At 60.4% G+C, this 15,181-nt stretch overlaps 1 protein-coding gene across 1 annotated transcript; it reads right to left on the reverse strand.

The window, feature by feature from the left end:
• Positions 1 to 98: 98 nt before the first annotated feature.
• Positions 99 to 5,587, reverse strand: TMEM175 (transmembrane protein 175; the record flags this gene model as incomplete). The annotated part of the gene is made up of 8 exons (XM_084234120.1): positions 5,529 to 5,587; positions 4,493 to 4,544; positions 4,308 to 4,343; positions 3,874 to 3,957; positions 3,543 to 3,707; positions 1,599 to 1,677; positions 1,377 to 1,512; positions 99 to 756 (listed from the first exon to the last, which is right to left on the reverse strand). Exons 1-8 carry the CDS (start codon positions 5,570 to 5,572, stop codon positions 99 to 101), a joined length of 1,254 nt encoding a protein of 417 aa, XP_084090246.1. The 5' UTR covers positions 5,573 to 5,587.
• Between the last annotated feature and the right edge of the window lie 9,594 nt (positions 5,588 to 15,181).

The raw sequence follows: 15,181 nt of genomic DNA on the forward strand, positions 1-15,181 counted from the left end.
CTCTGCGCCAGGGTCCTGGGGGAGGGGGTCAGTGGGGGTCGCCCCATGGAGGCCAGCATGGCCAAGGTCCTCCCTGCTCGGGGGGGGGGGGGGGCGGCCTAGCAGTGGGCAGGGAGCAGCGGAGCCCGCGCCTCATCCGCACTGCCATGGTCGGGCCGGCGCAGGGCGCGCAGGGCGGTCAGGGCGGCCAGGCCCGCGCGGACCAGGAGCCGCAGCAGCAGGAAGGCGAACGGCACGGCGATCTGCGTGAGGTGGAAGATGGCCGTGCTGACCCGGCTCAGGAAGCAGGTGGCGGCGAAGGCCAGCAGGCTGGCGCAGGGGTAGAGCGCGAGCTTGGCAAACATGAAAGCATGCTCCTGGCCCCCAAACCACACAGCTGGCCGCAGCGTCTCTCGCTGGCGCAGCAGGGCCGTGGTCCAGATGGCGAACTGGAAGATGCTGGCGAAGAAGATGATGGCGCAGCTGACGCGCACCCGCTCCAGCTCATCCCTTGGCTGCCGCGCGAAGGCCGAGGTCTGCTGGTAGGCCAGTGGCAAGCCGCCCACGAAGGCCAGCGAGAGCGTGTTCAGCAGCCCCATGGCCTGTGTGGCCTTGCGCACGTGCAGGAAGAGCGAGTGGTGGGCGAACCACAGCAGGCCCACCGTGGCGAAGGAGCCAAAGTAGGCCAGGAAACGCGGCCCCGATGCCCGCAGCGCCGCCACCAGGCTGCCCTGGAACTCCTCCTGCACATCCTTGGGGTCCGGCACGTTGTCCTCGCTGTGAGCAGGAAGAGCGTTGTGGCTTCAGGGGGCTGAGTCCAGGCGCCCCCAGGCCCTGCCCCACCGTGGCCCCTCCAGCCCCAGGGCAGGCGCTAAGCCCTGAGCTGCCTCAGGAAGGGCAAAGCCTGCACTCAGGACCATTGCCCTGTGGCTCTTGCAGGCCCCTGCAGGGAGCCACTGGCCCCACCTCTCAGCCACCGATGGCCCCAGGCAGCTGACCCCTTCCCCTCCTGGCAGTGGTGGGGGGCAGGAGACAGCCGGCCCAGGGCTGGGGTGCAGAAAGAGCTCAGGCCCCTGCCAGGCCCCCCAGCTCAGTGCCGAAGAACATTTGCTCCACGTTTGAAAAAACTCATGCTGTCCCTGGGAAAGAGCTGCTGAGAGAATCTGCAGAATCGGCTTTACACTCGCAGAACCAGGATATGAGAGCTGAGAATTTCAGCCCGAGAGGACGAGCCGCGGCTCGGCAGGGAGTAGGGCCGGGAGTGTGCCTGGGGCTGGGAGACGCAGGCGAGACAGGAATTAAGGCTGAGCGCTGTGATCAGACTCTGGACGGGCGGGCACCGGCGCGGGGGTGGGGGGGGAAGGGCCGAGCAGGGGTGCCGCTGGCTGGGCCCTCACCAGATGTCCAGGATGAGCAGCGTGGCCACGATGGCGTACACCCCATCGCTGAAGGCTTCCACCCGCTCCTTGCTGAGCGGCTCCTGCAGGTCGAAGGTGAAGAAGTCCACGACCTCGGTGGGGGGCTCCGGGGGGCCTGGGAAGGGAGGGGAGCACGTGGTCTGTGGGGGGCCTGGCCTGGGCCCTGGAGGCAGCCGTGCCCTGCCCAGCGCCCTTGCCTACCCACAAGCCTGCTCCTGCACCAGCCGGCGGCCTTGCTGACGTAGGGGAGGAAGACGACCATCGCCATCAGCAGGTAGGACTGTGTGAGACATGCCCGTCAGGGGCGGGCAGCAGCTGTGGTCTGCGCCCAGGGCGGCGGCGTCAGCAGAGGCTGGCGCAGGCCAGCCCAGGCTCAGCGCCTAGAACACATGCCCTAGTGGCAGAGACCCAGGCGCCCGGCAGCAGGGGGCCGGTGGGCCCAACGCTGCGGAAACGCCCGGAGGGCCCTCTGAAGAGTGGTGGGACCTGGCCACCCTGCCCCCGTGGGGGAGGGCGTCCACCACGCCGGGCCTGTGCTCAGGGCGAGGGCCCGTCACAAAAGCCTCCGATCTCACAAAGTGCCTGGGATGGAGCAAAAGCGTCAGGAGGTGGGTGAGGGGTGGGGGCTGGGAAAGGGGGCGTCCACTGCTGGAGGGTGTTTGGGGTGGGGGCAGGTGCTGCGGACAGGCGGGGCAGCCAGCTGCAGCCTCAGAGACGGTCAGCCGCGGGCACGTATGGGCCGAAGCATTCAGGGAGGCAGGGCGTCCCACAGGGGCTGCCAGCGGCCAGCCGCCCCCCTCTGTGCCATGCCTGGCCCTCAGGGCCGGGCTCCCAGGTCACCACATGGGGAGGGGACACACCACAGTGCCCAACCAGGGGCCATCTGGGGTGGGGCAGTCACTGCATGGGGGGGTACTGCTGGTGCTGCCTGTGGGGGCTGGGCCGGCGGGAGGGTGGGCCTGGTGCTGGGCCCAGCAGGCCAGGGGAGGCTGAGGGAGGGGCGTGGCCTTGCGCAGAGGTGGGCCAGGGAGCAGGGAGGTCTCAGCCTGAAGGGTGGGGTGGGCAGGGGCAGACGGGTCGAGGGCCAACCACACCATAGGGGAGAGACAAAGGAACATGGTGGATGCAGCACTAGGCCTGGCAGCCCTGCCCAGTCCTCACCCTGCTGGCCCAAGGCACCCACCCTGCGGCCATCACTCCACCAGGGCCTGCTCATTGCCCACATGGACCCAGCACGATGCCCACTGGCCAAGGCCCTGGCAGCTCTGCGGCCCTCCTGGCTTAGGCCCCACCCGCCCCAAATACCGACCCTCGCCCTGGGCACACAGCCTGGGCGCCTGGCGCAGACCTGGCCTGTCCTCGCCTCTCGAGGCCCTCGCTGGTTTCTCCTCGTCCACACAGGGCACAGCCCGACCTGCACCTGACCTGCGCCCTTGGGAGGCCCCTCGGTGGCCCTCACCCTGCGGCTGTGGCCACTTCTGTCCAGTGCTCTTGCTCGCCATGTCGCACAGGGAAGGAACCCCCGAAGTGCTGACCCGACGCCTTCTCAGTTCTCACGACCATCAGGGCACAGTGTGAACTCACTCCATGGTTTAGGCCACAGGCGGCTCCAAGGAGGGGCTCGCCTCGGTCCTGAAGAGTGGGCACCCGAGGAGACTGTCCCCGAAAACAGGTCCCGCCGAGCTGACCGAGCCTTTTGGGTCACCCATCCCGTTCAGAGCCAGCTGTCGATGTGCCCCTCACGCTCCCAGGCCAGGGCAGGTTTCCACGGGGGTCGCTCCCCTGGGCCCTTCCTCTGACCACCACACCGCCATCCTGCCCTGCAGTTTCGTCTCTGGCTTCTCGAACTCCCTGCTCGCTCTCTTGGGGCTCACCACCTCCCAGCGTGATGCCTGCATCCGAGCGCACGCTGACCCCACAGGTGGACGGTCCAAGGAACGCGGCCCCAGGCTGTCCCCACACCCAGTGAGATGGGGCTGGGCCCCACGGGGTGCGAGGCACCTCCTCTTCCACCACCAAGCGGGTGTGCCTCTCACCCCAGCCAGTCAGGGCCTACACTTCAGCCTAGCCCTTGGCTCCCAGGCCCTGCAGGCCCCGCCCCGTCCCCATCGGCCCCTGCGGGCCGACTCAGAGACTCAGACTCACCGCAGGGTAGAAGAACAGGGAGCAGCCGGCAGCAGCGAAGCATAGGGCGGGGCCCCGCAGCACCACACCCAGGACGTGGCGCCGGCACAGGGCCCGGTGAGCGGAGCAGGCCAGCGCTGGGCTCAGGAGGTGGGGGAAGCGGAAGGCATAGAGCACGATCAGCGCCTGTGCGAGAGGGGGCTGCAGGCCTCCGGGGCTCCGGCCAGGCACCCCACCCGAGCCAGCCCCCTGCCCTGCCGGGTCCTGGGGCGTGGGTCCCCCAGAGACAGGGCTGCGCTCAGAGCTGGTGGAGAGGGGCCTGGGGCCGTGGGCGCAGGCTGTCCCCACCTACCTGCACCGCCCCGATGGCGATCACACACACGCAGAACAAGAAGATGCCCAGGGGTGCCTCGGGGAAGGTCACCATCAAGGAGAACTGCAGCCACAGAACAAAACCAGGTTCCCCAGGGCGCCCGCCCCAGCAACACCAGCCGCTGCTTCCGGCCTTTGACCCAAACTAGGCTCGGGCTGGGGGTGTGGGGGTGGCGGGGCGGAGCCTCGGTGAGCCGGGGGATGCCCCTCCGTGGGCCTGTGGCTCCCCAGCTGGGGGGCTCTGCCCTCGCCGTCCTGCCTGGGACCCCTGGAAGGCCCTCTCCCCGACAAGCCTGCAGACCCCAGGCTCTCCTTCCCCAGCCCACCCGGCTGGCCTGCCCCGTAGGAGGTGCCTCAGAGCGGACCCCAGTAGCACTGAGGGCTGGGGGGAGGCAGGGAGCCGCGGTCACTCACCGTGAACGGCAGGAAAGTGATGGTCATCATGCAGGCCTAGGGGTGGACAGGTCAGGCAAGAAGCAGGAGGGTGGGTGGGGCCGCCCAGAGAGGTGCTGTGTCCCCCTCAGGGCCCCAGATCTCAGGGCATCCCCTGGAGGGGCCCCACTGCAGGGCCCAGACAGTGCCCAGAGGCGCCGACTCACCAGGTTGAGCAGGGCCAGGGTGTCATCGATCCGTCCCACCACCTGGAACAGCCTGCGGGAGAGCAGCGGACACCCTCAGCGCAGTCCCGGTCAGAGCTAAGGACACCGCTCGAGGCCAGACTGAAAATCCACCCAGAGCGCGGCTTGGAGGGCAGCGGACGTGCAGAGAGGCGTGCAGCCCCCGCAGGCACCTGTCCCCCACCCTCCGGCTGCCCCCCTTCCCAGTCCTCGAGGGGCCTGCTTCCTGGGGAAGGTCCTGGCTGTGGGCACGAGGGTCCTGGGGCACTCCGTGCCGCACCCCACCTGGGTATGGGCGGGCCCTGGGGGCTGCTGGTGCCCAAATGCCCCAGAGGTGGCCCGACGCCCAGGAGAGTGTGGAAGCCGCCGCGCTCTGACCTCCAGTGGGCCCGCCTCGGCCTGGGGTCCAAAGCCGACGCTTACAGACAACCCTCCGGAACCCGCTGGGCGCCCTCCTGACCAGGGCAGAGTGCTGCGAGCGCCCAGCCTGGCGGTCTGAGGGCCTGTGGCCCTGGCCTCGCTGCGCATCTGGCAGGGTGTCCAGCCAGCAGGGCTACCGCAGGGCTGGGCAGGGGACGTCTCAGTCAGTGAGCTGCTGCCAGCTACGGCCCTTGCCCTGTCAGGGAGGCGCAGGAGAGTCCTCGTGGGGCCCCCCCGGTGGCCACCTGCGCCTCGAGTCAGCCACTTGGCTGGAAGAGACACTGCCAACGCAAGTGCCGTGCTGAAGGGCCTCGTGCTGCAGACCCCGAGGGCGCCTCCTCCCGCCCACCCCACTGCCCCCATGGGGCTCCTGCGGGGGGGCGGCTGCAAGACCCTGGGCCTGGCGTCTCCCCGGGACACTAGAGGAGCTCTGGACCCGACCCTGTCCGCAGGGCAGCCCCTCCCAGTTCTGGGAGCGGTGAGGTGGCACAGCTGCCTGCCCTGGCCTCGGGAGCCAGGACAGCAGCACCCCTGGAAGCGAGGCCTGGGCAGACAGGGAGCGGGCCGCTGGGGTGAGTCGGGGGAGGGAATGGCTTACCTCGTGTGTGCGGCCCAGGCCACCGTCACGATGAGAAACGTCATCAGGTAAACGGCGATCCTGGTTGCCAGAAGCTTCTGTATGCTTTTGTCAAACTGCTGGGAAACGAGAGAGCAGTCAGAGGCCGTCCCGCTCGGCCCACACACGGACACCCCTGCTGCAGCCTCCACCTGGGCCTCGGCCGCTGGCCAGCGCCGCAGGTGCCGTGTGAGGCAAGGTCCGCGTGCACCCGCCCACCGCCCGGGCTCCCAGTCTCTGAAGTGACGCCCACGCCGGGGGCGGCCTCCCGCCCTGCAGCAGGCGCTCCAAGTCGGTGATTGGGGGTGCTTTGGGGACCGCTTCCGCTCAGGTCCTGCACCTCCAGACAGCCCCGGCGCCCACCTCCAGGCCAGGGTCAGCTGTACTGGCCTTGCCACCTGGCCAGCAGTCCCCCGCCCCCCCGCAGCGCGGGCTCCAGGTACCTGCTCCGGGGAGAGCTCCGTGTGCGTCACAGGCAGGATCTGCAGAGCAGACACGAGGCTGCTCTTAGGTGGTGCCCTGGCCTGTGCCCAGGCGCCCGCGCCCCCTCCCACCTGGCCCACTCGGGGCCCACCCCCAGGGGGAGCCTAGCTGCTGCCCGAAGCTGTCTGGCCAGTGCCCCGCTGGGCGGGCGCCAGAGAAGGCTGTCTCTGGAGGGCGTGTGGCCTGAGGGAGGCTTGGGGGCGGGCGCACAGACCATCACGGTGGCGATGATGGACAGCAGGGCGTCACTGAAGCTGAGCATGCGGTGCGAGTGCTGGATCCCGCTGGCAGGGTCCTCCTGCCTGTCGAGGGCTGGCTCTGGGGTCGGCGGCCCAGACATGGTGAGGCCTGGGAGGAAGGGTGGGTCTAGCAGGTGGGCTGCGGCTGCCGGGGGCTCGGGGTGACAGGAAGGGCCCCGCCATCCTCTCCCAGGCTCCCCACAGCTCTTCTCCAGGCGCAGTGCCAGCACCCTACTCCGCCTGTCCTGCTGCTGCAGAGCCTGGCGTCTGCGCCTCAACCTCCCCAGGAGGAAAGGCAGTGGCAGGAGGTGGCACCCGGCACTTGTGGTGGGCACGCCAGGGAGGGCCTAAGCCCCGGATGCTGCTGGCCACTAAATGAAGCTGCGCTGCAACCTGGGCGGCCCGCCCCCCCCCCCCCGCACGCGACTCTGGTGGGTGCTTCTCTTAAGGGGCGCAGGGTCTGTGACCTCTGGGCCAATCAAGGCCCTGCCTTCAGGTCAGCCTGGCCCTGGCTGCACCTCTGCAGGCACCAAAGAGGGGTGCCGCCTCTTGCTGGCGAGGGGGTCCCGGGGGCCGGCCCCGGAAGCAAGTGTCCCCAGTGTGGCCCCGACAGCCCACCGCGGTGGTCTGGCCAGAACGCCAGAGCCAGCAGATAGGCCTCTGGGCCGGAGACCCTGGCACCAGCGGGACATGGGGCACGAGGCTCCAGCTGCCGGGGCGGGCTGCTGGGTGACTGGCAGCCTGAGGACACCGAGTCCAGGCGGAGCCCGCGTGGCCTGGAGCCTTGACAGGGTGGCGGGCCGTGGGCACAGGCCAGCCCCTCGGCTGGAGACAGGCGGGGCGCGGGATGGCAGGGCTGCCCAGGACGCCTGCGGGTCTAGGGGCTGAGGGGAAGTCATCTGGGTGGGCCTGGGCAGCAGGGGACTGGCGGGAGAGGAGTTTGCTGCTGAAACTGGAAGCGCCTCGTCTCAGCAGAAGAGCTGAGACATTCCCAGGGACTGGAAAGGCAGGAAGGTGGTGCTGAAAAGTTGGGGTGTGGGGGAGGGATGTCTGGAACCCCAAGCCCACCGCGGTGCCTCCCTGCGGAGTGGAGCAGGTCAGGTGGGCTGGTGCCAAGGCGGGCTTAGGGGTCCCGCTAAGACAGGAAAGGGCCCCTCAGCTCTCCACAGAGACTGAGGCAGATGACCTCATAGGCCCCCCCAAACACTGCCACTTCCACCGGGAACCCCAAGTCTCCAGACTCCTGCCGCTTAAGTGCACCCCCATCTGTCTGCGATGAGAGAAAATAGACGGAAAGGAGCCATGCGCCATGGCCAACGCCCAGGCCAAAACAGACCACTGAAACCTGCACAGGCCCGCGCCCCCCCAGCCCTGCACCCCCGCCAGCCCTGCGCCCCTGCCAGCCCTGCGGGCGGCTGACTGTCCCGTCAGAGCCCTCAGCCCAGGCTTCGCCCCCCAGTACGTGTCTGCCCGGCTTTCCGCCTTTTCCAGAGGCCCCGCCCGCCCTGCCACTGGCACCCTCAGCCCAGCTGCTGGGGCACAGGGGCTCCATGCAGTGCTCTGTGCGCACCCCCGGGCGGGCGGGCCAGGCCAACGGAGTAAGCGTGGAGCGGCCCTAGGCAGCTCGGGGACACCAGGTCTGCCCAGCCTTTCCATGGGGACTCTGGGGCACAGACACTACCGCAGACAGAGGACCCCACGCCCACGGGCCCAGCAGGGCCGGTCATGAAACCCTATGACCAGAATGACGAGCTCTGCTGTGCCGCCCCGATCGCGGGCACCCCAGCATGGTTGAGCTCGCATCTCCTTTTGGCTGATTGAGCCTCTTTTTTACCTGAATATCTTTGGTGGCGAAATGTCCTTGGGATCCTCGGCGCTGCTTGTGGGTTGCCGTGTCCTCGCAGAGTTTCTGGAACTGACGGGCCAGCTACACGTCTGTCAGAGCTGTGACTTGCAGAGTTCCCCGCACCCTGTCTTTCACGATCTTGCCAGCCTTGGGGCAAACGTCTCGAGTCTCCACAGATCTGCTGCCAACTGGTGCCACCACGGCGATAGCTCCACAGCAGTCTTCAACCCCGGCGCCACCAGGGAGGCCCACTGCTGCTGCTTACAGTCAGGGAAGAGGACGCCTCTTTTCCTCAGGATTGCGCTTGCTCTTTATACGCAAGTTTTTAAGGCTCGTGGCAATGGAAAATAAAATGCGGGACTGAAAGTTGAAGAGCACAGAGTTGAGGGAGGCCAAAGACAAGGGGCTGAAACTCCCAGCAGAGTAGATAACTGAAGGCTTGCGCGGCCTGTGGTGGCTACACTGTGCCAGGACAATCACTCGGCAGTGCCGTGAGTACTGCCCTACATGTAGTGGGAACGGTGTTTACCTGGCCTGAGTTGGGTCAGGGAAATATCAGAGTGTGAGATGCCAGGGACCAGTCCGGAAATATTTATGATAAAAGAAAAAACACACGACATTTATCAAGAATTTACAAGTACCAAGCATTGTTTCAGGAAGTTTATATGGAGCACCTCTCTTCATCCTTAAACAATGATGTGATTATTGAAAGACAAAAAGGAACTGGCTGCAGGTACACAATAAGCAAAGCGTGGTGTGCAACCAAGTACACGAGGTTTGATAAACTGAACGCACCTGACAAGGCTAGGCCTAAATCTCAAAGAGCCCTGCATGTGCTAGGCAAGTTTGGACATCACTCCAAAGATTATGCAGAGCCCACAAGTACTTTTGTTTATATATACCCGCCTACTAAAGTGTTAATTAATGCAAATATTTTAAAAAAGTCTAATTAGTTAAATATATAACTTACATACTTATTTATACACTCTCAGAACAACTCACTATCAGAAACGTGACTTGCACATCACCCTTCCAGGTCTGAGTTTTCAGCCTCTCAACAGTATGCATGTGTATGTAAATACACACACAGAGATTATACACACACACATTCTTTTAATTAGTAGATTTTTTTTTTTTTTGAGCACCTTTAGTTTTATAGGAAAACTGAGTGGTAAGTAAAGTTCCCAGGAATTCCTTTACCATTTCCCCCCCACCCTTGTTTTCTTTTATTAACATCTTGCATTACGGCCTCCCTGGTGGCGCAGGCGATTGAGCGCAGCGCTGTGAAGCTGTCCGCAGCCCCTGCAGTAACGGTTCGATTCCCACCGGCCTCGGAGCAACCCACATGGCGAGCAGATCTTGCCTGTCTGGCCCACTGCTCCCCTCAGCAGTGTATTTCGTCAGTCTGCCTGTTCTGTTCCCCGCTCTGGCTCTGGTGAATCCTCTCACCCTCCCACGCATCTGGCCTGTACCCCAGTTCTTGTATAAATAAAAAAGAGAAAAACAACCCTGCTTTAAATAAAAAAAAAAAATCTTGCATTAGTGGCACATTTGAGATGGGCCCATATTGACACATCACCAACTCCAGCTTAGAGTTTACTTTGGGCCCTTCTCTGTGCTGAATGCTTCTACAGGTTTTGACAAACGTGTGATGACTGGTTTTCACCATTACTATATCATAGAGGGTTACCTTCACAGGCCTAAATATCTCCTGTGTTCCCCCTTATTCATCCTTCCTTCCCTCACCCAGAATTGGTCACCATAATTTCCCTTTTCCAGAAAGTCAAAGTCGGAATCATACAGTATTTAGCCTTTTAGACTGGTCTATCTCATTTAGATATGTATTTTTGAGGGTCCTCCATGCCTTTCTGGGGCTAGAAAGCCCCTTTCTGGGGCTAGATAGCACATTTCTTTTTATCACTGAATGATACTCCTTTTTATGGAGGTACTAGTTACTCATTCACCTAATGAAGGACATCTTCAACAATGTATTTTGAAGTTCTTGGTTTTGGTGAAGTCCAGTTTATCTAGACTTTTATGAATTATGCTTTGTTATTATGTGAAAAACAACTCATAGATTTTTCTCTTGGCTGTACGGTTTTGTGATTCCAAATGAATTTCAGAATCAGAGCTGTAAATTTTTACAAAAAAGTCTGTTGGGATTTTTATCAGAACTGCACTGTATCTACAGGTGAAGTTAGAGAATTGAAACTGGGTATAGGCCAGAGGCATGGGAGGGTGAGAGAATTCACCAAAGACAGAGCGGGGAGCAGAACAGGCAGACTGACTGAAATACACTGCTGAGGGGAGCAGCAGGCAAGGCAGGAGAGGTCTGCCGCGCCATGTGGGAATCTCCCTGGGCGGCCAGGAATCGAACTTGTGCTGCAGAGGCTGTGGACAGCTTCACAGCACTGCGCTCAACGGGGGAGGCCCTATAGAATTACTATGTTACCAATACTAAATCCCCCAATTTATGAATGTGGAATATATCTGCATTTATTAAGGACTTTAATTTCTCTAAATAACGCCTTAAAATTTTTTCAGTGTATAAGTTTTGTGCACGCCCCCCCTTTTTTTTTTTAAAGATTTATTTATTTATACAAGAACCGGGGTACAGGCCAGAGGCGCAGGAGGGTGAGAGGATTCACCAGAGACAGAGCAGGGAACAGAACAGGGAGACTGACTGAAATACACTGTGAGGGGAGCAGCGGGCCAGACAGGAGAGGTCTGCTGCGCCATGTGGGACCCTCGCTGGCAGGCCGCGATCGAACCCGCACTGCAGAGGCCGTGGCCAGCTTCACAGTGTAGTGCTCAACTGCCTGCGCCACCATGGAGGCCCTTGTGCATTCTCTTTTGTGGTAAAAAAAAAAAAAATCATACTCAGAGCACGCTTTATATATACGCATAGTCTGCCTATTTTATATAATCTATACATGCATATATGTATACCTGTACACATATATTCTAAATTATAATTGGAATGTTGGCAGCATCCAAAGCACCAGTCAGGGGCACATATGCCTTCTCTCCATCAAACGTGATCAGACCAATGACCTTGTCTATGTTGATGTCAGAGCTTCTTCACAGCCTGTGTGATCTGGTGCTTGTTGCCTTGACATTCACAGCGAACACAAGCGCGTTGTTGTCTTCTGTCTTCTTCACGGCTGACTCAGTGATGGGGAGAACGTGGTGATGGTACAGTGGCCAACCTTGCTTCTCCTAGGAGCACTCTTCCTAGGATATCTGGGTTGCCTTTGGAGTCACAGTAACTTAGGCCTCCGAAAGGTGGGTGAAGTGTGGATGTATTTTTTTCTGGTGGCTGTGGATGCCTTCCAGCAGCTTTCTTAGCCTTCAAAGATTTTGCTTTGGCTCGTGTTGGGAGGTGCTTCCAATGCTGAAGCCAAAGTCCTCAGGGGCTTCCTTCTTTACTTTCAATGCCATCTTTGTTAAAAGGAGCTTTTTATAATTTATCCCCATTTTACTATTTGTTCCTGAAAAAAATTTTTTTTGTCATTTTGCTTTTGATATTTGTTGTTACATATAAACACTTTTTTGGGCACATAATCGTATTTTCTACAACTAGTTTTGGTAGCTAGTTTTTGGAAACTCCATTTGGTTTCCCACAAAGAATGGAGGCTCTCAGATGAGAAAGATTTTTGTCCCTCGGCAGATATTTGGCAATATCTAAAGACATTTTTAGTTGTGACAACTGGAGTGTATTGTAGGTATCCAGGGGGTAGAAGTAGGGGTGCTGCTCATCCTATCATGCAGCACCTTTCCAGCCTAAAAAGGAGTATCTGACTTATAAAGTCAACAAAGCCAACGTTGGGTACTCTAATACAGATGATGTCATTTTCAAATAATTTTACTTACTACTTCTCGATCTATATGCTTTAAAAAAAAATTTTTTTTTAAGATTTATTTATTTAGGGTCTCCCCGGTGGCACAGCAGTTGAGCACTGGGTTGCAAAGCTGCCCACAGCCTCTGCAGCGCCGGTTTGATGCACGGCCGCTGGCGAGGGTCCCACATGGCGCGCAGACCTCTCCTGCCGCCCGCTGCTCCCCTCAGCAGTGTATTTCGTCCTTCTGCCTGTTCTGCTCTCCCCTCTGGCTCTGGTGAATCCTCTCACCCTCCCGCGCTTCTGACTGTGCCCAGTGCTTGTATAAATAATAAATCTTTAAAAAAAGATTTATTTATACAAGAGCTGGGGTACAGGCCACACGTGCGGAAGGGTGAGAAGATTCACCAGAGACAGAACGGCAGCAGAACAAGCAGACAGACTGAAGACACTGCTGAGGGGAGCAGCAGGTGAGACAGGAGAGGTCTGCTGGCCAGGAGAGTTGCTCCAAGGCCCGCAGAGATCGAATGGCACTGCAGAGGCTGCAGACAGCTTCACAGCACTGCACTCAATCATCTGCGCCACCAGGGAGGCCCCAAACCCGAAGTTTTCTTTGGGGGAAAGCTGATAACTACAAACCCACTGCTTTATAAAACACAGGGAAGTTCAGGTTGTCTATGTCTTCTTTAGTGAGCTGTATAGTATCTCTTGAGAAATCTGTTTAGTCTAAGTTGTTGAATTTACTGGCACAAAGTTGATCATATTCACCTTTTTTCTTTTTTTAACAGTGATGCCATTGCTCTCATCTGTGATACTGTGAATACTTTTTTTGGTTGTTGTTCAATCTGGCCAAGATTCTATTATTGAAATCAAAGAATCAGCTTTTGGTTTTAATGATTCTACTTTTGTTACCTATTTTATTTTATTATTATTATTTTTTAAAGATTTATTTATTTACTTATACAAGCACTGGGTACAGTCAGAAGCGCGGGAGGGTGAGAGAATTCACCAGAGCCAGAGCGGAGAGCAGAGCAGGCAGAAGGACCGAAGTACACTGCTGAGGGGAGCAGCGGGCGGCAGGAGAGGTCTGCGCGCCATGCGGGACCCTCCTCCGGTGGCCCGGGAGCAGCCGGGGATCGAACCGGCGCCGCAGAGGCCGCGGGCAGCTTCGCAACCCAGCGCTCAACCGCTGCGCCACCGGGGAGGCCCTTGTTACCTATTTTATTGACTACCATTCTGATATTTCTTATTTCTTTTTTTTTTTTTAATAGAGGCATGTTTTTATTTATTTATTTGTTTGTTTGTTTTGTTTGTTTATACATGCACTGGGTACAGTCAGAAGCGCGGGAGGGTGAGAGGATTCACCAGAGCCAGAGCGGGAGGCAGAGCAGGCAGAAGGACCGAAGGACACTGCTGAGGGGAGCAGCGGGCGGCAGGAGAGGTCTGCGCGCCATGTGGGACCCTCCTCCGGTGGCCGGGGAGCAGCCGGGGATCGAACCAGCGCCGCAGAGGCCGCGGGCAGCTTCGCAACCCAGCACTCAACCGCTGCGCCACTGGGGAAGCCCTTCTTATTTCCTTTTTACACCTACTTAGCATTTCACCTAATCTTATTTTTCTAAGTTCTTAAGATGAAAGCTAAGGTGATTGATTTGAGACTTCTAGGAGTGCTTAGTCATGTTCCACAATTTTTGAAATACTGCATTTCCATTTTCCTTCACTTTAAACTTGATTTCCCTTTGACCCATGGGTAACTGAAAGTGAGTCATTTGCTTTCTTAATAATTGACTTTCTAGGTTATCTTTTATTAACTTCTAACTTCATCTCATCGTGGTCAGAGAACATACTTGGCTCAGAATCCAGAATATGCTCTATCTTGATAAATGTTCTTTAAATACTTGAAGATGTGTGTTCTGTTGTTACTGTGCTGCGTGCTCTGTAAACATGCCTTAGGTCCAGTGGGCTGATAGTGGTTTTCACACGTTACTTATCTTTGGTGATTTTGTGTACTTTCTTGTCCCTTGTTGGGAAAGGAGTACTGACATCCCCGACTGCGACTGTGGACTTGTCTGTCTCCCCTTGCACTTCTATTAGTTTTTGTTTCACGTGTTGTACAGCTTTACTAGAGGCGCAGAACTGTTTAGGGCAGTCAAGTCTCTGGATGACGCGATCCCATCATCGCTATGAAATGATCCCCTTCGTTTCAGGTAATGTTCTTTTTTCAAAAAAAGATTTATTTACGTATGCACACAAGAGCTTATGTGGGGGTGAGAGGTCTCCCCGGGGACGAAGCGGGGAGCAGAACAGGCAGACGGAGGGCGGCGGGGAGACAGGAGAGTCGCCGCGCCCGCCCGGTGGGCCACTCCCGGGCCTAGGGGCCGCCGCTGGCCCGCCCGCGCTGACCCCCGCGCCACGGGAGCCCCGTCTCTGGCGACACTCTTCGCAAAGAAGTCTGCGTGAGGGGAGCAGACCTGGGACAACTCCCGTCTCAGACAGAGAAACGCGCACGAGAACCCAGGACCGCTGTGTGGTGTGGGGAGACCGGGGTGGCGAGGACGGCGTCCCCGCAGCGCCCACCGCGGCGCCGCCCTCTCGCGGGCCGCCCGGGCGGGAGCGCCCCCGGTCCAGCGGCCGCCGGCGCCCCAGGCCGCGGGCCCCCGCAGGGGCGGCCGAGCCCCGGCGGCCCCCGGGCTCCTGCCCTCGGGCGCCGAGCAGCTCCGGCCTCCGGGCGCCTCCCGCCGCCCTCCCGCCGCCGGCGGCCCGGCCCCGACGGCCCCCGGGCGCCTTCACCGCGCTTGCCCGGCGGGCCCCGCGGGGCGGCCGCCCTCCGCGCAGCCGGGGCCCGAGGGCGGCCGGCGGGGCCGCGCGGACGCAGCCGTGCCCCGCCTCCTCCCCGAGGCGACCGCGGGGCGGCGGCGGGCGGCGTCTTACCTGAGGCGGCGCCGCGGCTCCGGTGCGCGCGGCCGGGCCCGCTGCCTACGGAAGCCGCGAGGAAGCCACGCCCCCACCTCCGCGCCGCCGGCGTCTCGGGCCCCGCGAGCGGAAGGGGCGCCGCGCACGCGCAGTCCCGCGCCGGCCCGGGCGCCCGGCGCGGCGGAAGTGAAGCGCGCGACTCTTCCGGGTCGCGGCGCGCCCCGCGGACGTCACGCGCCGGGGCGGAAGATGGGGCGGCTCGGGGCCGGCGGTTGCTGAGCGGACCCGGACGCAGCTGGACCCGGGCCGGCCGCCCCG

Source organism: Talpa europaea, assembly GCF_964194135.1.
Source record: "Talpa europaea genome assembly, chromosome: 5".
Lineage (NCBI taxonomy): Eukaryota > Metazoa > Chordata > Mammalia > Eulipotyphla > Talpidae > Talpa > Talpa europaea.